The 23,318-nt window shown below is 47.4% G+C and overlaps 1 protein-coding gene across 4 annotated transcripts in view; it reads right to left on the bottom strand.

Annotated features, from left to right (window-relative positions):
- Nucleotides 1-20,195, bottom strand: part of ARIH1 (ariadne RBR E3 ubiquitin protein ligase 1) — a 49,144-nt gene extending 28,949 nt beyond the window's left edge. Inside the window, exon 1 of one of the 4 annotated variants that reach the window (XM_066328678.1) lies at nucleotides 19,701-20,195. In XM_066328678.1, the coding sequence (XP_066184775.1) occupies nucleotides 19,701-20,054 (354 nt within the window). In that variant the 5' untranslated portion in view covers nucleotides 20,055-20,195. The remainder of the gene's footprint in view (nucleotides 1-19,700) is intronic. The other 3 variants (XM_066328677.1, XM_066328674.1, XM_066328675.1) reach the window with 3 other exon arrangements.
- Nucleotides 20,196-23,318: the final 3,123 nt, after the last annotated feature.

Raw genomic sequence — 23,318 nt, 5'->3', positions numbered from 1 at the left:
TCTTTCCAGGTATTTGGCTCTCCACAACATATTTTTCTGTAACTCTGTACTATGAAGCAATACCTAAAGGAGTTCTTGAAAGCTCACTTATACACAACTCCTGAAGCAATTTAATCAAAGATGAAAATATCCCTCAGTAAATAAACCAGTCTTATCTCTAGATTATCTTGGTTATGATACCAGCCCTTGTAATTCTCCAGTTATGAATTTCAGACAGTAAAGCACACAGCTCTTCAACATAAGGAGTCTTCACTCAGCCCAGAGATCTGCCAGATGTACAGAGAAACACAATTTTCTTCCTTTCTCAAGCAAAGGCATTGAGAGAGCTTTAATTAAAATCACCCCAAGTCTTGTCCTACCTTCTACCACAGCAGCCCACTTGGCCACTTATTAAGGCTTCTGGGAATATCTATTAACTGCTTAATAGGCTAAGAGGCAGCTGAGGTAGTGGTCTCTGGCTGACTTTAAAAATACAGGTTTCCCCTGCACTGAAGGAAAAGTTACAGTACATGGATAAGAAACACTTAAGTGATTTTTAAGTAGAACAAGGCTGATCCAGCAAATCCCACTCCCCAAATGACACGTGGTTGGAAAGGACAAGAGGGTTTCATCCATGGCTTCTCCATTTTCCCAGCACACGAGGAAATGCAGCTTTCCAAATTTCCCTAGGTCAGAGCCCCCAGGTATTCCAGCACAGCGAGGTCAGGGTACAAAACTGGACATTATTTAGGATTATACTGTTGACTCTGTGTACTGTCACCTTCTCTTGGCTTGCTGGGCTCCAGCTTCCTGCAGCACTGTTGGTTGAACATTTAAAAAAGAAAGGAAACGCCAGCAGCATGACAAGCTCCCACCAGAAATAGCTGGGCTGCCTGCTTTCACTGCCTGCCACATCCCAGATGTAGCATTCAAACCTCCCCTGGCTGTTTCCCGGATAAGAAGGCAAGAATTAACACAGCCCTGCCCTTGCTCATCCCTGGACATGGATACAGTCTGGGCTGGAGGGGCACAGGGAACACAGAAGACTGGGAGGGAGGCAGCTAAAGGGCGAAAATTAGAGTTAAAATACAAATGCCAAAAGTTGTGGCACGAAGGGCTGTTCAGTCTAAGACCAGGCACACCATCATGGAGCAGCTGTTCCACGGGAACAGTTCATATGCACACACTTCCCTCACAGTTATTCTGGAGCACTGCTGGAGGAGTCAACCACAGCATCCACCCCAGTGAGAGCTGTGTCCTGCACCTTGGGCACAGAGGGTTAAAACACCACCAAAATAATGTGGCGTTTCAACACCAGTTCCACTCCAGCTTTCCACCAAACCCTCAGCTATCACTCTGGACACTCATGCTGTAAAACTTAATGGAATGTCCAAATCCTGGGTTACACAGCCCTGGGAAGTCAGGAGCTCTGTAGCACCTCCTCGTTTGGCACACAGGATTATTTCCTATGCCTGACACCACGCAGATCAGTTATGAACGGGCTCCGCTGCCGCTCACATGGGATTACTGCCGAGGCTGCAAGACCACACTCCTACTACGGCTATTTTCTGTTCACAAAGACAGATTTTCCTACAGAAAGCAGCCAGGGATGGACAGAGAGCAAGGGAACAGCCAACACGTTCTCTTCCAAACGTGGTCTGATGAAAGCTGAAACAGCAGATCTCACTTACAGCAGCCTCCTATTAAATTTTACATGTCGGAGCCGAGGCGGATTGCCTGGAGCCGAGGGCAGCAAGCCTGTTGATATCCAGATAGGAACAAACCCGAGGAAAGCAGCCATTTTGTTGAAATTCTCCGGGCACTTCAAAAGATTCCCTAACAAAACATTCCAAATAAAGCTCTGCCCAGACAGAAACACCCTCAGTCCTTCAGCAGCGATTTTTTTTTTTTTGAGATAACAAAGCAACCAAGTCGCCCATATGCTTCAAACAAATTCCACTCCACCACAGCTTTTCACTGGAGGTATTTACATTTACTGTCCTTATCTATGTTGCCATGCTCCAGCACACCAATGCAAGCAGGAGATACAGCAATAGGAAGCCCTAAAAGGTCTGGACTTTACCAAAGAAGCATTATTAATTCAAATAAAACTCCTTAATTTAATAGAATTTAATTCAACTGGAAGCTTCATCAGTGATAAGAGTTAAAATTCTTTTTGCTGTCAAAATAAGAGTATGAATCGGAAGGAAGAATCTGGATGCACTTAAATGCATAAATGAATTATAAATTAAATATTATTAGAACATTAGCTTGAATCAGAATTTCCAAGCAGCACAATTTGCTGAATGACAGTTGGGAGCACTTGATTCATTCATGTTTCCATCCATCAAGACGAGCTGCATGGGTAATTCTTGATGTTATTACAAAAAAAAAAGCACATTTTGCAGTTCAGCTTCTCCTCACATGCTGAGAGTCAGCTCCTGGTTCAATTTCAGCATTTACTGAAAAAAAAAAAAACCATTTAAGAACAACTTAAGCTCAGTTCTCCAGCAAAATCTTTTTTTCACCTCCCGGAGACACGATATTGATAAATTCTTTTGTTTTGTTTCTTTCCACGTCACGGCTGGCTTTGTTTTCTACCCATGGTAGCTTCTGCATTCCAACAGGTTTCATCTCCAACTGCAGCACCATTCCAATAACAAAAGCTTTTACAGCAATAAGGAATTGATGCCATTTCCAGTTGGGTTTCCTACACAATTGCTTTGCACTTGTGAATCCAGGCAGATGCTCCAGAAAGCCTGGCTTTCCCCAAGCCCCCGAGCTCTGTACAGGGTTCACACCTCAGCAATGCCCACTGCTGTATTCCATGGGGACACAAGACTGGCTTTACATTTCCCAGCAGAAGGGAACCGATGGTTTCACATCAGCTGACAAGACTGAGAGTCTGGCTTGGTGGAGGAGCAAAGAGCCATCACAAGCCAATGCTGGTCTGAGGCCAAGCAGCACAAACATCTGCTCCAGTGAAGTGGCACCTGGGGATAGCTGTCACACCACCACTGTAAATATTTAACCAGCCAAACCCCCAGTGTTTGCAACAGTAGAGCACCAAGTGGAAACTCCCGCTGCCCAGCATCTCCAAGGCTTGTCACGTGCACACTGTGCCACGGGAGAAGAGCTGATAAATAACACAGAAGTCACGTTTAATGGCACTGGGGAGAGGAGGAGCAACCCCATCACGAGACACTGTGGCCAACACCACGCACCAGGCACCAAAGAGCTGCTTCATCACGTAATAACCAAGGGGCGCCAGCCCAAAATTCTGCAATAATCTAATGTCTGCTCCACTTGGACCCTCTGCTCCTCACCTGCACCTCTCCCAGCCCCACACAGATAATCTCAGATATAAAGGTACAGCTAGAAAGTGTCCTAAATCTAACCCGCTAAAACACATCACAGTACAACTGCCAGCAAAAGTTTGCACTGTTCTGCAAGTGCACTGAGTGACCTTCGTTTGTGGAGATCCATTCACATCCATTCTTCCAGGAGACAATTACAGGAAATCTTACAAGCACAAAACCTCATTTCTAGCAGCTTAATAAAATTCCCAGGAAGCCAGCACAGAAGATGAGATCCAAGTGTTGAGTACTTCCAGGACATGATCTCAAACTTGCTAGTTTTAGCCACCACCAACCGAGCACTCCGAGAAGCTGCTGGAAAACTTCCGTGTAATCTAATATTGCCTGGCTCAATTACAGCCAGAACATGAGAGGGCTGCTGTGAGAAGAGGACAGCAGCTAAAGGGCTCAATCTGCCAACCCATCCGTGCTCTCTCTCTCTCTCTGCCATCCCCTGGGAGAGAATCACACCATGGGATGTCTCTGCCATTGGCCAGCTCAGGGTTCACAGCAGAACGTGCTGGTGGAACTCAGATACTCCTCATCTTCCCTTTAGAGATAGTAACAGCATCAGTATTGCTCTTTCTCTGTACTCCACTGAGGGGATGGTCTTTGTATCTTACATACTACTGAAGTCACACAGGAAGACTTGAGTTAGAACTAAACCACATGAAAATGTACCAGTTTTCTGCCATTTCCACACAACTCCCCAAGAAGCCAGGCTACTCCCTGTGACTGCTGTCATCTGCTGTCCTCCATCTGGCATTTGCCACCTCACTATAACTTCCCATTAACACATACAGAGCTTTCAACTTCTACACTGATTATCTCCTCAGCTCCATACATCCTTCTTTTTCTCGTTAACGTCCCTTTACACATCATCTCCTAATTCTGAAAATTAAGTTTTACGGAGTTACTGAACTAGTACCATTATGTGCAGGCACCAAATGGTAGCTTCATCTGATGATCTCAATTTGTAGTAACTTACCTGCACTTTACTGACTATTTCCAGCTCTGATGAACATACGTTCTTCTAGCAGGGGAAGATAATAAAAAGCAACTTCAGCGAAAACTCTATTACTTCAGTTAATTGGTTCAAGAGACAGAAATGAAGCAGTCAGCTGCTTTACATTTTCTCAGAGCCTTTTGGAAAGCTTTCAGGTTAATGATTAGGAGCTGCAATGAAGAGCCATTGTCTAACAGAGCTTTTAAAATCAGAAAGAAAAAAAAAAAAAAAAAAAACACAAAAAAACACACCAAAACACTTAAACAACAATTCCAGGATGAATTAGCAAATTTGGAAATACAAAAACTGAATTCACTCTGTAATACTTCTAAATAAAAGAAGATAGCTTGGATTCACCCTGCTGCTCTCAGATGACTGCAGAAGCTCCACCACCAACTCAACACGAATTAAAAACAACCAGGGAAGGCCTTTTCCAGCATTTCAGCTATGCTCACTTCCATAGCAGGAGAGCTAGGGTTTGATGACAGGACACACAGAGATGTTAACCCTTATTTTACACATTTAATCTGAAGAACACTCTGATTTCTACTTCCTTTGCTATAGTTCTGGAATATAAAGTCCATCCTTTGAGGAGAAAGGACCCACAGGTCCTGAGCTGATGTTTTACTGCCCATGGCAGCAGCATCACTCGAACAATATCTCTCTTCCTTGCATCTCCCAGCACAAGAAATCCCAACACATGAACAAAAGCTCAGTGAAGCTGGGTAGACAACACGAGCCCCAGCTCTGGTTTCTGGAGAATCCACTGAGCAACTGCAGCTGCCGTGCTGAGCACCGGAGTGGGAGCACATGGGTGCCAGAGTACGCTGCACAACGGCTTTATTCAATCCTGTGCCTCCCACTCAAGGATTTGCAAAGACTTGCCTTAAAAGAGTAGGAGAAGGTGATGGCATCATTTCCATATAATTCCTCCAGTTTACTATTTCAGCAGCTCTGTAATATCTACCTACCTGCTGTGGAGGAAGCAAACCCAGCGCTTCAGCCAGGCTGGGCACAAGGTGAGGGCAAAAAAACCCACAAGTTTTGGCTGCCATGGATGTAAAGGGCCTGTGTGTTCATCCAGGTAAAATCTGAGTCCCTGGTAATCACCAACCTCTCCCTCAAATCAAACCTTCAGTCAACATCCAGTGCCACAGAGTTGCTCTGACAGGACAAGAGTCCATGAAATAGAAATGGGTATTTAGGAGATCGATAGTGGAACCTGTGTCCCCATCACAAATGACACACGGTCACATTTCCCTGCTTGTCAATAGAAGGCCACTCCCACAACCAGTGCTCACAAAGCACATCTGAGCCTACACCCCTCCTAACACCACTGCTCTTCCAGACCTCCAGATTCCATTCTTCCTCTTCTATCCAACCCAAATCCTATAGAAATTCTCACCCCACCACTCTTAGTTTCTACCAACCACATAGGTACTGCACTGATCTTATAGATGGACCACAAATGTGTCCAGCACCATCAGACAGAAAAACTTGGGTTTTCTCCAGATGAAAAGCACCCCTAAGGCAGAAAGATCATCATTAGCTACTTTCAGGTCTACTCAGTCTCTAGAATCTAGACTACATACAGAGACAGTTTCAATTCTTCTCTCAGACCAATACAACAACTCACTAATGCCTGGCTTGAATAAAATACACTGCTATTGTTTCAAGAGGAAAGCAAAAGCACATTTTGCCACAGAAAGAAACGATACTGAATGAAGGCAGTGACTGACAGTAAGAACCAAAACACCATGGCCTGGCCCAAGAGGACAGGTCAGAAATCTCTCCCCCTGCATAAGATTCCAGAGAGGCCAAGGAAGACTCTGGACACCCAGAATGGCTTAGCTGCGCACCAGCTCTATTTTTGCCTATGAGATGAAGTGACAGCAACTTGGATTATGATTCTAATCTGAAATAGGCCAGTAACTGGGCAAGACCAGACCAGCTCAGGAAATATTTATGCAGCAGCAACACAAGCTCACACAAGCACTGGCTCCCAGACTTGCCACCAGAGTCAGTAATGGGTGCACGAGTGACCAGACCCAGGAACTGACTGGGCAAAGGGGGTCGCTGGTTTATTTTAACACCAACAGGATCACTGTGGCACCAGACAGCTGAGCAGGCACGACCTGGACAACAGGGACTTGCTTCCAGGAAATCTGTTTGCCTCAGTCTGCCAAGAGCCATGGGTCAGGCATGTTAATGCTGAGTCTTCCCATATCAACAGGCCCCCAAATCTTCTTGTCTCTGTAAAGCATATTGGGGTACACTTTGAGGCCAAGTAGAGCCAAAGGTCCCACTTTTTTTCTCCATTATCCCACGGTACCAAGAGCTGGCTTCACTCTCTTCACACCAGTGTCTGGGGGCTATATTCACCTGGCCTACCAAACCCTGATAGTAAATTGTGGGAATACTGGCAATATCTACTACCAAGTCTCCTCAACGTAACCACGTGAGTCTGACAGAAACACACTTTTTTTTTAAGGTCTTTTATTAGTCAATGTAGGAAAGACTGGAAGTGGCATATGTCAGGCCAGCTACCCATCAAGCTGATAAAAGGAAACAACCCAAAGCACATTTTTCATGTGCTGTCTTCAGTGACCCACTCCTGAATGAACTGTGCATTTCTGGGAAAGTACAGGTCTACTGAGGTGAGCTCCAGAAACTGTCCTGTTTGCAGGTAGAAATGGATGCTAAAGGAATAAAGTTGAAATACGATCTGTACATCTGCCTTCTTCCTTTAAATCATTTTGTACAAGTCTTCTGGAGTCTCAGAAAAAGCTTCCCCTGCTCTTTTCTCTCCCTCCAATATGTACTGGTACCTTGACTCAGCTTCCTCACCACAATGTGCTCTGCCAGACCCAGAAGCACCCAAAGGTCTGTACCCACATCCTGGGGTTTAGAAATCTGTAGATGTATAAACCTCACCGTTCCTCCACACCAGGGAAGAAAACTGCTGGTTCTACAGGCTCCTGCTTCCAGCAGCTCATGCAGCATAAGGAACAGACACCTCAGCTCTGGCCACTGAATGATTTCCCAGTTAACAGTACCCAGCACTTCATGGATTTTGCACACCTTTAGGACAACAGAACTTTGCTTTTGGCTGCTTTAAGCACATTCAGAGGCATCACCCAGCCCAGGGCAGTTTTAGGAGGCTGCAATGAGCAGATCAGTGGAGGAAGTATCAGAAGCAACTTGAAGAAATAATGCTACGATGGCATATTTGAAATGTTTAGAAGAAATCAGACAAACTCTTGGAGGAGTATGAAGTATTTTTCTAATACTCAGCATCACAGTTACACTGGGAAGGGTAAATTCCCAATAACTTGTGGGTTTTTTCCACAGCCTATTTCTACAGCAGGCTTGTCTGTAGGCTCAAACTTGTGCCATGAAGACAACTAATTGATTTTCTGGGTTATGTTTTATGAGTTCTCAGCAAAGGGCTCTCAAACTGTGCTCCCAGATAATGATTTAAGGGTGTCCCCTCTTTATACAATATGCAAGCAGAGGATCAGCCTCTAAGGATGTTCAGCATCACTGTCTCTCTCAAACACTGCTGGTTATGTCTCAGGCTTTGGGTGATCTGCCTCCCACGTGTTTTTGTCACTGGGCACTGCTGGAGAACACCTATCACAGGGTGCTTGGGCACAAAAACACACGAGTTGTTTAATACAGAAGATATAACGCAGACCAACTCTGGAAACAACAACTGCTGACTCCTAAAAATCACAGGATAACCTGACTGTGAACAGAGCTTTATCCCCAGAAATCAGAGTCCTCAGACTCACAGGTATCTGGGGGAAATAACTCATTATGCAAAAATTTCACAGCAACATGCCCGTGCAGCCTGTCTTGAATCCTGACTTTTAGTTCAGAACGTTATAATTAACATTTTCCAACAAATACACAGACAGGAAAAAGAAAATGGTAAGGGATGAGAACTTCAGGAGCACAATGAGGTGGCACCCACAAACCTCTGCAAGTTCAAGATCCACCATGGTAAGTAAACAAAAGCCATCCCAATGAATAACTTCTCTCCTGGCAATGTCCATGTTACTTCAAAAATATTTGGATACATAGTCACTTGGTGGCATGCAAGTGTTAACCCCTTCAGGGACAGCGTGACTGATGAGAAAACTGGACTTAGCACAAGAATTTTTAGCCAGGGGCAATTTACATGAGTATTTCTGGAGAACAAAAACAAATCCTCAACATTCTTCTATCTTCTCTCTCTCCTCCAGGCCCTAGTGAGATGAGCACTTGGAACTTTTCTTTGGTTCTCTGTCCCTTACTGCTTCTGATTTTGTTCCTTCTTCAAAGGAGAGCCCATTTTTATGATCCATTCCCTCTTCACGGGGGCAAAGAGGAAGTTTTCCCATTGCAGTGAAGCATCATCACAGTCTATAGTATTTTAGGAAAGAAAAAACCCACATTCCTTAGGGGAATTTCATCTCCTCATCACAGGCAAAATATGTTTTAAACACCCAATGTCACCCTGACAGGCAGGAAATCCATTCTGGTGATGCCTGTGCCTTAGTCTACAGCTCTCAATCAAGAAAAAAAAAATTAGCCATCTTAAGAAACTCTTTAGGCCCAGGAAACCACTGCCAATGCAGCAGTGGCTTGGGGATGTAATCTTTGGCAGCACCTTGACCCTGGCAGCAGCCCCAGCACAGATGTGGTTGTGGCTTGTACCACTTCCTTGCAAAAAGCAGCTTTACCTGCAAAAGCACTTTGTTCTGCTGGCACAACCTGCATCTGCACTTGGAAAACCTGCCAGCATCCTTTTCCCAACAAGCCTCTTCTAGCTCGGATCATTTTTTAATGATGACTTCGCAGTTTATTTACCACACTCTGCTCATTTATTCTTACTTAGTTTTACAGCCAACAAAACACAGCCCTGGCAACACATCATTTTATGAGCCGGGATTTCCGCTACAAGAATTTTGCCTGTTTACACCCCAAAACGTTTTCCTCTGAGGGCTCTGCAGATGCCACCTTTGAAGAAAGGGTATTCTGGAGGCATGAGGAGTTCAGCAATCACTTGTTCGCTCTTGTTCCCAACAAAGATCTGCCTCAAAGTCTTAACTGCAGTTTCTAATTGCTGCAGGTATTTTTAACCAACTACCTGAGCTCCCTCGAGTTAACAGAAAATAAGTCTGGAGGGATCTGATACAGAAATAGCAGAACACAAGTCATACAGCAGTGGGGAAGAAAGGGAAACCTCCAGTGCTCTCACCATTTTCTCGTTTAAGGGCTTTGAAGACTTGCTTCTACATAGATTTGCACTCATTTAATCCCAAGTGTTTCTACAGCTGTTGAGACAAACCAGCAAGTAGGTGCAGATTCCCTATCTCTACTCCCTTTTGGCAAAGAATGGGAAACAAAGCTGGGTGTGCATTTTGTATTTGAGGGACTGCACACTAGCTGACAAGGGTATCCCTTGTTCCTCTCCCATTAAAATATTACTGTCATCAAGACACTGGGCTTCTGCAAGACAAAGAACCCACCTAATCAGCCCTGCCTTGTAACTGCTGTGCAGGGCAGCAAGAGGAATAATTACACTAATGACTGGTGAATAATTGAGTGCACTGAACAGGCTGGCACCCAGCCTCCTCCAAATCCCAGGGCTGCCTGCAGGAACACCCTGGCAAAGGACAGCAGGGAATTACACCATGGCACACGAGAGTGACACAGATCCCAGACACTCTCCCTCCAGAGAGTTTCAGTATCCATCATCCCTAAAGAGAATTCCAAGTCCTTGCACGGTTCCCCTCCTAGAAGTTATCATCCCAGCCAGAAATGGTTTTGTGCACATTTTTAAGCATCAATCTCACTCTATTAACAATACAAATAAGGGCATTTCAAGCATGTCATATCATCAAGTAAAATAAAGAGACTGGCTATTACAGAACAACAAAATGCGTATCCAAAGTGTCTATAAATCAAAGAGTATCACCTCAATTTGCCCAGATGGCCTTTCAGTCATATCTGAAGTGTTACAAACTATCAAAACAAAGACACCAGACACATCATTTCATCAGATCTTCACAGTGCACAGAAATAATTTAATTTTTTAATTAAATTGTTATTTTACAGTATAGTTATTTTCCTCCATGCACACTAGGTGAGGTTTTACTCCAAGAACCTTCCACTTGACACTGTTGCTCTCAGAAGAAAAATTACGCTGCTAACTAAGAGCTGGAAGGTTGCTGTTCCTCCCTTTTTTACTAAAAAGCTGCTGTTCAGCCTACTTTTAATACACAGTTTAACAGTTCTGTCACTTCCAAGCTCCTGCTCTGGAATGCAATCTCAAGACATGGCTCTCCCACATTGTTCTTTCCATGCCATTCGTTTCACTCTATTTCTCAGATCCTAGATGACTAGAATAAAGATAACTAGGAGTTAACCTAGTCTTAAGTTTTTCTTCCCACACATGAAAGCTCCTTGCAAAGGAGACTGTTTATTCATGTGAGTCCTCCTGGTTTCCTCTAATCCCTCTCCACATTTTTGTCTGTCAGACAAAGGAATGCTGATTGCATTTGTGTTTTGTTGCACAGGAACGCACCAAGCCCACGGTTACCAGCTGCAGAGGGCATCAAAATTTTCAAAAACTTCCCAGAGCTCTTTCCAAAGTTAAATATGCACTTCTAAGTAGATATGCCCATAAAACAGGCCACAGAAGGTCTGGATGCACATCCAATTGTTTTGTTGACAGAGCTGAACAATTCAAACACCGTAACATCTGGCACCTGGAACTAAGCAGCTGCTCATGGGGTCAGAGGGGTGAGCAAGAAGAGCACAGAGGAGACACTTTTAACTGGAGAGTTCCTTGATCCCCTGCATTCTACAGCCCTGCAAACAGCTGTATCCAGGCAGTCAGGGAATGGGAACTCTCCCAGACCAATATCCATGTAACCACAGCTCTGTTGTGCATGCACATGTCTGTACATCCCAAAGAGCACCACTGGGGACGAGTGTCAGACACTCAAGCACCAGAATGGTTTGAGTGCATTGGTGTTTTTAGTGTTTCAAGCCAACCAAGGCCACCCCAAGTGCCCCAACTCAGAAAATCAAAGGCAAATCCCATAGAAATGACCCGGAGCAAAGCACTGCACTGTCACTACCATACCAGGTCCACAGACCCATCAAGGCAAGCACAGGATGGTAAAAACAGCCATGTCCTGCTCTGATTTTTACACAAGGGTGTTCAAACACCAGCTCCTCCCTCTGTGGCTCTGGAAGTATTTTGCTGAAGAAAACAGCAAAAAAACCCACCCTTTGCAGGGCAGCACCCAACACTCTCCTTCAGAGGCTGACCCAATCATGAACATCAGGCAGGAAGTGGGAACCTTCAGAACCACTTCAAATTTTCATTTCTTTACCTTGGAACAACGCCTTTTCAGGCTGTTTCCTTAATAAGAATTGCAAATATTAGTTTAAAAAGAAAATCTTTGAACTAATACTCGAAGAAGTCAGTTATTTTGGCATTTGACTACTTTCAGGTGCAATTATACAGATTCTTCTGGTTCTACTAAGTTTTTAATGTGTGTTCTCCACTTTGAGAGGACTTTTAACTGTGCCCAGGTAGAACCCTTTTGAGCAGGAACTCCCACTCTGTCCTGATTATCCCGAGTTTAGAGTCTACATCCCTCATCTGGCGAACTTACTGCAACAATCACAATTTTTCTGAAGGGCTGCGAAGGCAATAAGCAAATAGCCAAGCTTTTAATTTCAAACACTGGGATTATCTCCCTTCAGCTCCCAAATTCCTCAAATCACAAAGCAATGAAAGCTTCATCTGTTGTGAATTAAAATGCACATGAAAAGGCCTATCTGTGGCGTCACAGCACATGCAGAGTGTCTCCCCTTAGACCACGAAGCCTTTCACACCTCCATGTCTGAGACACAAGTACTCTCCCACAAGACTTAATTTTGAAGCAGACGGCCAAGACATGATCCTTGCACTGCTTGTCCCTGGAAACAAGAGGTGCCAAATGGTGCTCTAGGATATAAGGTTTTAACCAAGGAAGGTACAAAACCAGGAATGTTTTAGAAAGACTGGGAAGAAGGACCTTAATGTGCCAGCACCAGTGGAAGGCACCAGGAGAAGACCAAGCAGCCCACTTTTAGTCAGGCTGCATGCTCAGTTACTACCAGATTAGAGCCAAGAATCACCTCCTCACAGGGCTCTCAGCTACTACCCTGTCCCCAGCAGCTGTATTTGGCTCCTCTCCCAAATACACCCTGAGAGGACCACAACCTTTTGCTGTCACACAGATGTGCTGTGCTGCAGCCTGGCAACAAGGACAGACACCAGAACACGGCCATGGAGAAGCTGTGCTCCCCTCTCCAGCTGTCTGGGCTCCAGGCTTCTCCAGAGGGAGGACACCAAGGGACACGTGTCCCTTCAAAGCCAGTTCTTTGTTTCTCCTTTTACTAGGCAGTGGCAATGCCTACCAGCTTTGTGCTCCACCAGCTTCCAAAACTCAAGGCAAGACTGCTGGCAATGCCAAACTGCACCACAACCACCCAAGACATTTTCACAAGGGCTTACTCACTTCTTCCAAGTGGCTTTGATGCTGTCGAAAGCTATCTATGTCAGGTTTTGGATCTGAAACGATTCCCAATATCTGCAAAAAGTTCTCAGTCTCTAAAAAGAAGGAAAAGACTCAATGCTGACAGTTCTGCTTCAGTGTTGTATACGTGGATCACACCGTCATCACAGTGAGCTGCTCTGAGTACCAGAGATAATGACTTCGCATTGCAACACCACCCAAACAAGGGATCACCCCTGCAAGAGCCTCTGCACTTACATGGGCATTCCAAATTCGGGAAAGGAACAGTTACCCCTGAAACAGCAACTGAGGGAAGGTCTGGAGGGCAGTTTTCAAAGCATTTCTTTAAACTGTGTTTCCATCACAGCTCAAGATCAAAAGCTAAGAGCAAGGCAAGGAATTTCTATACAGGCCAAGCTCAGGGTTTCCAACACTCCCAACACCAAACACCCGGGGTGGTGAAGATACTTAAATATTATCAGCATTTCCATTATCAGATTACTAATGATCTTTCTCCAGCTGACTGCCTTGTCCCCTCAGAGCCTCCTGCACCAACATCCCACACAAAGACAGCAGCCCTCTCCCAAACATCAGGCATCTGTATTCCAGGCTGTGCTCAAATGCACCATTTGGCATTACTGAGCAGCTATGAGCCCTCCCAAGGTGTTTTACAATAAACGAGGCTGCAATTCCCTTGCAGTTGCTGCAGCTACTAAATGACTTGGTGAAATTCAGCAGCGTTATGTGCTTGTATGCACCCAACAGCCTCCAAACATCCTTTGTGGCTGTCAGGGATCCAGAGGAGCCAGCCACAAAGAGAAAACATCACTTAGAATACTCAGATCCTGAAAATTTCGTAAGTACCAGAAATCTGGAGGATCCTGAACAGGTGAGGTCGGGACTGAGGTATGTGGAGAGGACTTGCAGCCTTCAGAGTTACTGACAAATCCCAGATTCTTTTCCCAGTTAACCAGCTTTCCTAAGCAAAGGAAGGAGTTGCTACCTTCTCCAGGGAAAAAAAAAGGCTCCTACAAAGACATTCTGGATGAAAACATTGACTCACTGTTAAAACAAGCACAATGTGGGGATCAACCATCCCTTTCTTCAGCTACCACATCTCACACCAACAGCCGAACCACATTCTTGTTTGTCTCATTCACGGAGTAATCGGGAAGAGAAAATAGTTTAGAGACAGAAAACTGAAAACCATTTAACAGGTGCCAAACACCTCGACTGCCACATTTCCAACCACAGGACTGCACTACATTTCCAAAGGGCACTGGAGCTCTGGAGTTTATCTGCTATTAGAAACTCACACAAAGTTAAAACTAAAGGGTCAGGGCTTGGGACAAGTATAAAAGGGGAATCTGTGTTTTCATTTTAAATGATGCTTTAACACCCAGAAATAGCTCTTGTTTCTCATCAGCTGCAGTCTCAACTCTGGCTTCATGGCGCAGCTTCCAATTTATAGCAGAAACAACCCTTCTACTTTGCACAGCAGGAATGGTCCTGCTCACTGAAATTAAACCCCGGGGGAATAGCAACAACTGTATTTACCATTTAGTTTTAGCTTTCCGGAAACAAACATTTAAAAGTAGCTAAAAAACAATGAGTGTTTTCAATTTCACTTAAAAACATCCCAAAACACGCTGGTCCCCATGTGCACCCCAAGATGCCTGAGAAAAGGCTGCCTTGCTGTGATTTTGGGAAAACTACATTGAGACAATAGCAACCAGCATCAAATGTTTCCACATGTGGCCAACCATGAGATTTGCATTTGGCCTAACAGAAACATAAATCACAAAACAAATAGGTCATATTTAAGCACAAAGTTGAAATTTCTCTGGAGATTTAACAAGACTTCTACCTGGTAAGGCTGAAATTTAAAGTAATATTTAAAAAAATTCTATTACACTCAGAATTACATGCCTTGGCAGTCAGGAACAGACACCATGTCATTTCCAAAAGCTTTGGTGTGATTGCTTGTACAAGATTCCAGCAATGCTTTGTCACAATGAAGTTTATCCCAATCCTTGGAAATATTAAATGCATTCCTACTGTAATGAAACACCTTATAAACAGCACGTGACAGAAACGTGGCGTTTAACAAAGCATTTCCTTCCAGCATCATAACATTTAGGCCCCTGACATGAATTTTATTATCAAATAAGTAACCACACAAGGAGGTTTGCTAATGAACTTCGTGCTGCCAGAGGACCCGGATGGAAGCAGCACCAGCCTCGAGTGTTTCCACCCACAGACTCCCACCTAATGCTTGTCAGGCAGCTCCAAGCACTCCCAATTTCCAAGATGTCATCTCTAGCATTAAATACAGTTTTAAGCACTACCCTGTGCAACAAGCAGCAATTCCTGTTGCTCACTGGCAAGTCATCCCTGTTTTGGACAATACCTTTGGAATGCACTGCCCACAGTATGCTGAATTACACCAGTGTTGGGAAGATTTCCTAAGTTCTGCCTGGAAATCAGGATGTTTTGTCCAAGCAAGTGAAGCCACTCTTTAACAAGACCCCTCCTGTAACAATGGGTTTGCAGTTGTTGTGACAGAGCTCTACTTAACCAGGGCTGTGGAACTCCAGGAGCCCCTGGAAAACCATTCCTCAACAAAGGTTTTAGCTTTGGAGTGGTCTGGGGTTTGGGCTTATTTTAATGGCAAAGCTTCTACCAGCAAGGACCTAACCTTGCTTCCAAAGAAGTTATCCAGCTCCATCATGTAAATGAGAAACCTGTACTTGCTGTGAGTGCTCTGATGTTACACCTGACCTGGTCTGCTCTAAAAAACCTCATTTAAAGCCTTTAATCAAAAGAAAAGGTACTTTTCAGCTAGACTACGTTTTGTTGGATCCAGGAAAGCCACATCCTTCCAAAGAAAGCTCAGGCTTAAAACTCAACATGCTCACAATCACCCAGCAGGCCAGGCACAACACCCAGCCACATCCCAGATCCTGATCCTTGCTGTGGGGTGGGGTAAGAAAACAAGAGGCTCAGCTCCTTTTTCTGCCACCTCAGAGCTTCATCCCAGTGCTTTCAATACCTCACCATTACAAAGTCCAGCAAGAATGAATATGGTCAGTGACATCACAACAATGTCATTGGAATGCTCCAGAAAAAGGCAGGCAAAAAGGGGAAATTAATCCCACCTGGAAATACTGGAATTGCACAAGGTTGCAACAAAGCAAGGAGAACACTGGGCCAAGCCAGGCCACAGAGACACATCATGTGCTCTACTCAGAGCAGAAATAAATATGCCATTCTAAACAGTTTTCAAGTTTATTTTCAGAAAAAATCTAGAGCAAAAATGGAAATAGCAAGCCGATATTAAAAAAAAAAAAATTAAAAAGAAGTGGCAGTGAATTATTCAGACAAAAGTTCAGAGAGGAAGAATATGGGGAAGACATTCAACGCTGGGAAAATGCCTTTGGGAGGAGGAAGCCTTTTGTTCCACAGCACCTCTGTGTCTAGGTTTTTACAATCCCTTGCTAACTTATTTTGCCAGCAGCTGGAAAACCACCAGAAATCCGCCTGTTTACTTAGACAACTAAAATTCCAAATACCGTGGCAAATGGCTCTCTGCCCCACCTAATCACAGGCAGAGGATGGGAGGAATACTCTGAGGTTTACAAGTCTCAGCCAACCAACCACACAAGGTTAAGGGGTTATTCATACCCCTATTTTTGCATTTGGAGAGCAAGGGGAATTCTTGTCCTGCGACACACAGAGACAAATCAGATTCTGAGCATAAGTGCCAAATACTGTACAAAAACCACCGTCCAACACCTGAAATGCTGCTAATGCTCAGACAAGAAAGAGCAAGTGTAAAACATTCTGAATATCTGAAACATTCTGAAACCTGCCTGGCTCACTGCAGGTTCAGTGGGGAGGCCAAGTGATAGCAAAGTTTGGCACTGTGCAGATGTCTCCAAAAGCCCTTGCACGCTACTGGGTGAATCACGGGCTCTGTGAGCTGCCACTTAGCCACAAGTTAGCACCTACTTCTGCAAAGTCCCCGTCAGATCAAATCCCTGCCCTAAAAAGTTCATGTTTTTTCTCACACAGCTTGTATTTGGAAATGACCAAATGGATGGGAGAAAAAATTTAATTCAGTCCCTTCAACTATAGCCTTGTCAGCTAATAACTGCTCAAATGGAGTGCTTTAATACAGAGTCATACCTGCCATGGCTCAAATACCTCCTTGCAAATACTCTGTGGCTCCCCGCTCCATTTTCCTTTCACTGCAGCTGCAAAACAAAACCTCATTTATACCTTACACTCGATCATCAAAAAAAAAAAATCACTCATTAGAGAGCACGAGACCTACAGCTGAAGTTTGCAGGCTGTACATTACATCTCCCTCGCGTAAGTAAGCTCAAAGCACTCAAAAAATGTAACCACAACCATCACTATTTGCTACCAAGAACCCATGGCAGACACACAGGGACCAAAGCCATCCAGTACTTGACTGGAACAAGTGAATCACAGCTCAGCAACTGAGAATCCGCAGCAGGATCCCGAGCCAATGTGACTCCAGAAAAGGTTTACTGAACCAGAAAAGCAGCAGCAGCAATCCTGGTTGGGCGCCAAACACAAGGAAATAAACAGAACAGAGCGCTGGAAGATTTCACCAGCGGCCACAGGAGTGGGGATGAGCAAATCCTGAAGCATCAGCCGAAGTCGGGCCACTTACCTCAGAGCAGCCCAGAAATCTGCTGGCAGGAAGCCGGCATTTAACAGCCATCCACTGCAACTGAGCGTCTTCCTACCCTCTTCTAATGCATTCCAGGGCCTAAGTTGGTTTTGGGTCCCCCGTTTACCCATGGCAGTCTGAACTTTGTGCACCCTGCTCTGCTAAACCAGGAGGAGCTACTGTAAAGCCCAGGCAGCAACTGGCCCAGGAGAGCAGCCACAGGAAGGTCTGGGGGATGGTTCTGCAGGGCCCAGCACAGGGCCAGGCCTCCCACTGCCACCCAAGGGACTGGGCAGGACGAGGGGCTTGTCACCTCAACCCATCTCTCTTCACTAGTTCTGCAACTCACAGGCCGAGCACACAACTGAAACAGCTTCAGGGCCGTGTAAGAGGGGGGCAAACCCACTCAGACCAGCAATCAGGACCTCCTCTCACAAATTAGCTGACAAAGAACATGCAGGTATGTCCACCAGCCGAGTATGGAAAATGCAGGAGCAGGAACAGTCACAACTCCTCGCTGGCAGCGACTTTTCCACCACTTGTCTTATGCAAAGATAAGGAGTATGACAGAATCTGTTCAATACAAACAGATTGGGCCATGACTTTTGCAATCTTAATCATTAAACACAGACTCACTATTTTAATGGCTGTTTGAAAGAGCAAAATGCTGAACTTCCCAACTGTTTGCATGTCTGCCTGCCAATTGTTTCCCTCCCTGCACCAGGATCAATAACTGGGAGCAAAGAAACATCCATGAGATCTTCTTTAACTGCAGGATAATCAGCTAATCTGGGCAGACTCTTCTATTCAGCTTTACATGGGCAATGCTATCATTAAAGTTATAAACTTTAATTTGACTCAAGGAATGCCATTTACTAATTTAGCACGCAAATACTTTTACAGCCCTTTGCATCAAGCTCCACATAAACTACAGGGGATTTATAGCACATAAAGCAACATTTTAAAGCTGCTGTTACAGCCACTGCAGAGCACAGGACAGTTGGAGAAAAAACATTCACTGAGGCATCTCGTGTTTAAAGAGATTTACACACAACCAGCGATAACTGCTTTCTGGGCACTGGATTATAAAAGCACACAAACAACCAACGAAGTAACTGCTTTCTGGGCACTAGATCCCTCAATATTTAACATCCACAAATTTCTCACGCTATTCCCGTTGGCATACTGGAAAAGAGTAGCACTTCCTAGTGAGTCTCAGTAATGGTAAGTAAACGGGACGAAAGAAAACCCATCACCTGAAGAAAAGTGAACTGCATCAGAAACTTCATGGTGAGCTGGAGCCAAATCCGGCCACGAACGTTTAGAAACGGATACCAGCTCGCTTCAGCGGCTTGATTTTTTTTTCCCCCAAAAAACTCAGGAGCCAAGAGATGCGACTTAGGTACTTTGATTTGAAGAAGGCAGATGTTATTTCGAACTCTATTTCAGTTTTAAAGAGACACGCTTAAAAACTGAGGGTAAAAAAAAGTTCCGGTAGCGAAGGGATTGCCCGTACCCGTCCTGGTCTGTGCTGGAAATAAACACAAGGTTCAGCCTCTGTGTGTGCCGGGGGGGGAAGGGAGATGGCAACAAAACCAGAGCGGAGCCTCTCCTGGAATTCCAGGGCTTGCCATGGACTCCGCGGGTTACCGAAGGAGCTGGAGGAGCTACTGCCCGCCAAACACCATGAGGAAAGACGGGAATAAAGAAAAAGACATAGATTACAGCCCCCAGCTCGCAACCACACAAAGAAAGAGGAGCCTTTTCAGTGCCAAAGGCCTCGTTCCCGACGCTTCCACAGCAGGAAGCGAGATCCGGGCCGGGCCCGAGACGCCTCCCGAGAGAACGGGGTGGCGAGGAGCCCCCTCCACCCGCTGGGTGCACCGAGAGGAGCCGTTCCCCCCGCCTCTCCAGGGCCGGTGATACCGAGCTGAGCCCCCTCCAGCCCCGGGGAGCCCGACGAGTGTGCGGGAGGCCCTGGGCCGCCGACGGGCCGCGGCCGGCGCTGCTCGGGAGGCCGCCGGCCCGTGCCGCCACCCCCCACGCCCCTTCCCCCGTGTGTCCCCCCCAGTCCCGGGGCCGGAGGGCCGCACCTGGATGACCTCGTTGACCTCGCGGATGCACTCCACCATGTGCTGCAGGATCTGCTCAGCCGTCAGCACCTCGTAGCGATAATCCTCCTCCTGCTCGGGGCCGCCGCCGGGGCCCGGCCCGCCACCCAGGCCGCCGCCGCCACTGCCGGGGCCCAGCCCGCCCGTCTCGCTGCCCAACAGCCCGTCTCGTTCCCCGCCGACGCGGACGGGCTCTACGAGCTCCACTTCGCCCAGGTCCAGATTATCGTCGGGCTCGTCTTCCTCCTCGTCCTCCTCGTCCTCCTCCGCGCCGCTGTCCTCGCTGCACTCCTCGTCCTCGTCGAACTCGTAGTTGTACCCCTCGTCCGAGTCCATGGCGAGGCGCTGAGGGAGCGGCGGCGGCTCCCGCGGCCTCCCCGCGCCCGGCCCCGCCGCCGCCGCCGTTGGCCCCGGCCCGGCCCGGCCCCGCCGCGCCTCAACCGCCGCCAACAAAGGGCCGCGGCCGCCGCGCTCCGTCACCGCGCGCCCCGCGCGTCACCGCCGCCCGCCCGCGCCTGCGCGCCCGCCGCCACCTCACCCCGCCCGCCGCCGCCGCCATCTTGGGTGCGCGCCACGCCCCCGCCCGGCCCCCGCCCGCCTCACGCCGCCGCCGCCATGTTGAGTGTGGCGCGGCGCCAGGGTGGGTGCGGCAGGGAATCGCCGCGGAATCACCGCACCACTGGGGTGGAAAAGGCCTTCGAGGCCATCGAGTCCAACCTGAGACCCATCACCGTCCTGTCAAGCAGACCAGTGCACTGAGTGCCACATTCAGCCCTTCCTTGGACGCCTCCAGGGATGGGGACTCCGCTGTCTCCTCACCTAATGTCTGATAATCATGGAGAAATTCCTCCTGATATCCAACCTGAGCCTCCCCTTGCACAACTTGAGGACGTCTCCTCTTGTCCTGTCCCTTGTCACCTGGGAGTAGTGCCCATCCGCAGCTGCCCCCTCCTGTCAGGGAGTTGTGCAGAGCCAGAAGGTCCCCCCTGAGCCTCCTTTTCTCCAGGTTGAGCCCCTCCAGCTCCCACAGTTGCTCCTGGTGCTACACAGTATTAAGTGGTTGAACTGGACCTTAAAGCTCATCTCATTACATCCCCTGCCATGGGCAGAGACACCATCAACTAGCCCAGGGTGATCCAAGCCCTGCCCAACCCGGCTGTGGACACTTCCAGGGATTCAGGGGCAGCCACAGCTTCTCTGGACAGCCTGTGCCAGCGTCTCACCACCCTCATAGGGAGGGATTTCTTCCCAATATGTAGCTTAAATTGTCCCTTTTTCAGTTTGTACCCATTACTCTGTCCTATCCCTACAGTTGCTGATGAAGCTGGGGGTGTGGGGTAGCAGAAGGTTTGGAGAGGTTACCAACTTGTCCTTCTGCCCACCCAGTGATGGGACATGAGGTGGAGCTGGGGCATGGAGTGCTTCTGAAGTGTGCTGTGGGCCAGGTGTGGAGAAGACTCCCACTGACACCATTAAATTGAGTGGTGCGGGGTCTGCAGCAAGCGACTTGTGAGGACAATGTGATGCAAACATGAGGGAAAGGTGTAGGAAAATAGGTTGCACTATCTCAAAATCAGACTAAAATTGCACTGAGACCCTCCAGGCAGAAATTCCTAATCATTCCATGGGATAAACATGAGCCCACCGTCCCTGGGAGGACCCTGACTGTGCCAGGTGGCATCTCCAAGCTCCAGTGTTGTCTTCTGGTCCATGAAGATGGTACTACCTGGGTTTTCACTGGTGCCAGGCTTGATTCCTTTTTTCTGATAATTTGGCATTTTGCAGCAAGAAGAACACATGAACGGTTTCATCCACAGAATAGGGACAGCCTTTCTTAGCTCCTGGAGTTGACAAGTGCCCTGGGCAGTTCAGGAATGCCGTTCCCAGGTGGTCTCATTCCTGCCAGAGCCTCTCACCTGAACACTGAGCTGCCAGCAAAGGGCAGGATGGACACTGAGGCGCTGCAGGGGCTGAGCACCTTTTGTCTCAGCTTTCCCTGCCTCCAGCATCAGCTGTGCTCAGCCTGATACGGAGGAGGTTCGCTGGGCTCATTGTCTGCAGCCGTTTCAGGAGCTCACGGAATTCCGGTTGGCTTGGAAACAAGGCTGCAGTCTGGCCCAGAGGAGAACCAGCTGCTCCCCCCTCTCTGCCACTGTTCACCATGGATGTGACAGCCTGGCACAGCCCAGGAGGGCTCCAGGACCACCTTCTCTCACTAGAAGGTGGCTCACCTTCCACTTCCTCATGCCCTGGGGAATAATTTCTGCCCGGGGTGAAATGGGGCCATTCGGATGTGGCGATGTTATTCACCCACTCTGCCCGGATGAAGAGGAGACTCATCAGGGCAGTATGTGGTGTAGGTGTGACAAATTTCATCAGCTCTTTGGGACAGGAGTCATCAGATGCAGCAGCATCCTGCTTCCTGCTTTTGCCTCATACAAATCCCTTGTGAAACAGAAAGAAAATTAGAAGCTGCATCCCAAAGGGTGTTTATTTCCTGCTGGTACACAGCATAATGATGGCCACAGCATCAGGAGCTTACACATGCAGGTGCCCTCAGGGATCCGGGGAGATTAAGTGTCCATGGCCTGGCAGATGTCTCTAGAACCCTCGGTGGGTACCTGGCTGCACCTTCAGACACACAGGCAGCTCCCTGAGCTCTGCTCTGCCCGGGTCAGGAGCACACAGGGGCTGTGGACTGGGCATGCACATTGCCTCATGCCATGTTACCTAGTCAATGAAGCCAGTTCTCTAATTACCCAACTTAGGGGGAATTGTAAAGGCCCGAGCTGTAATCATCCTGCTCTACATAAATGTAAGTAGCCCTGACTTGGTTCAGCTCCAGATGCACCATCTGGACATCTGCCAGGCTGGTCCCACCTAACATGTCGTGTGGGCTCAGGTGGTTGCTCCAGGTCCTCACTCCATGCTTCATGCCCAAGGGGGACTGTGTGTCACCCCTGGGACTCTGAGCTAGTTCTGCCCAGCTGGTAACATGCCCAGCCCCTGGCCAACAATGACAAGGCACAAACCATTTTGGGGCTGCTCATCTGCCCATGGAACCCCAAGAAAGGCACTGACCAAACAGTGGGGTTTGGCTTTCTTGGATTTTGGCAGCTTTGGACACAAAAACCTTTGGCTGAGGTGACCTTCCCCTCAGGGACAGACACAGGAGAATGTTTGGGAAGCACCTGTTCCTGAGAGCAGGCACTGGCCATCTCCAGGTGCTCCAAGAACCTCCCCACAGCCCTGTTCTGGCCCTGGCCAAGGCTGCAGAGTTCAGCCCAGAGAGAGGAGGTTCTGGAGCCATGCTGGGAGAGCTGGGGTGTTAAACCGGACAAGACAAGGCTCCAGGGAGAGCTCTGAGCCCCTGCCAGGACCTAAAGGGGCTCCAGGACAGCTGGAGAGGGACTTGGGACAACGGATGGAGGGACAGGACACAGGGAAAGATTTCCTACTGCCAGGGGCAGGGTTAGATGGGATATTAGGGTGAAATTCTCCCTGTGAGGGTGGTGAGGCCCTGGCACAGGGTGCCCAGAGGAGCTGTGGTTGCCCCTGCATCCCTGGAAGTGTCCAAGGCCAGGTTGGACAGGGCTTGGA

The sequence above is a fragment of the Sylvia atricapilla genome, chromosome 13, assembly GCF_009819655.1.
Source record: "Sylvia atricapilla isolate bSylAtr1 chromosome 13, bSylAtr1.pri, whole genome shotgun sequence".
Taxonomy (NCBI): domain Eukaryota; kingdom Metazoa; phylum Chordata; class Aves; order Passeriformes; family Sylviidae; genus Sylvia; species Sylvia atricapilla.
This window is presented reverse-complemented; position numbering and strand designations above follow the sequence as displayed.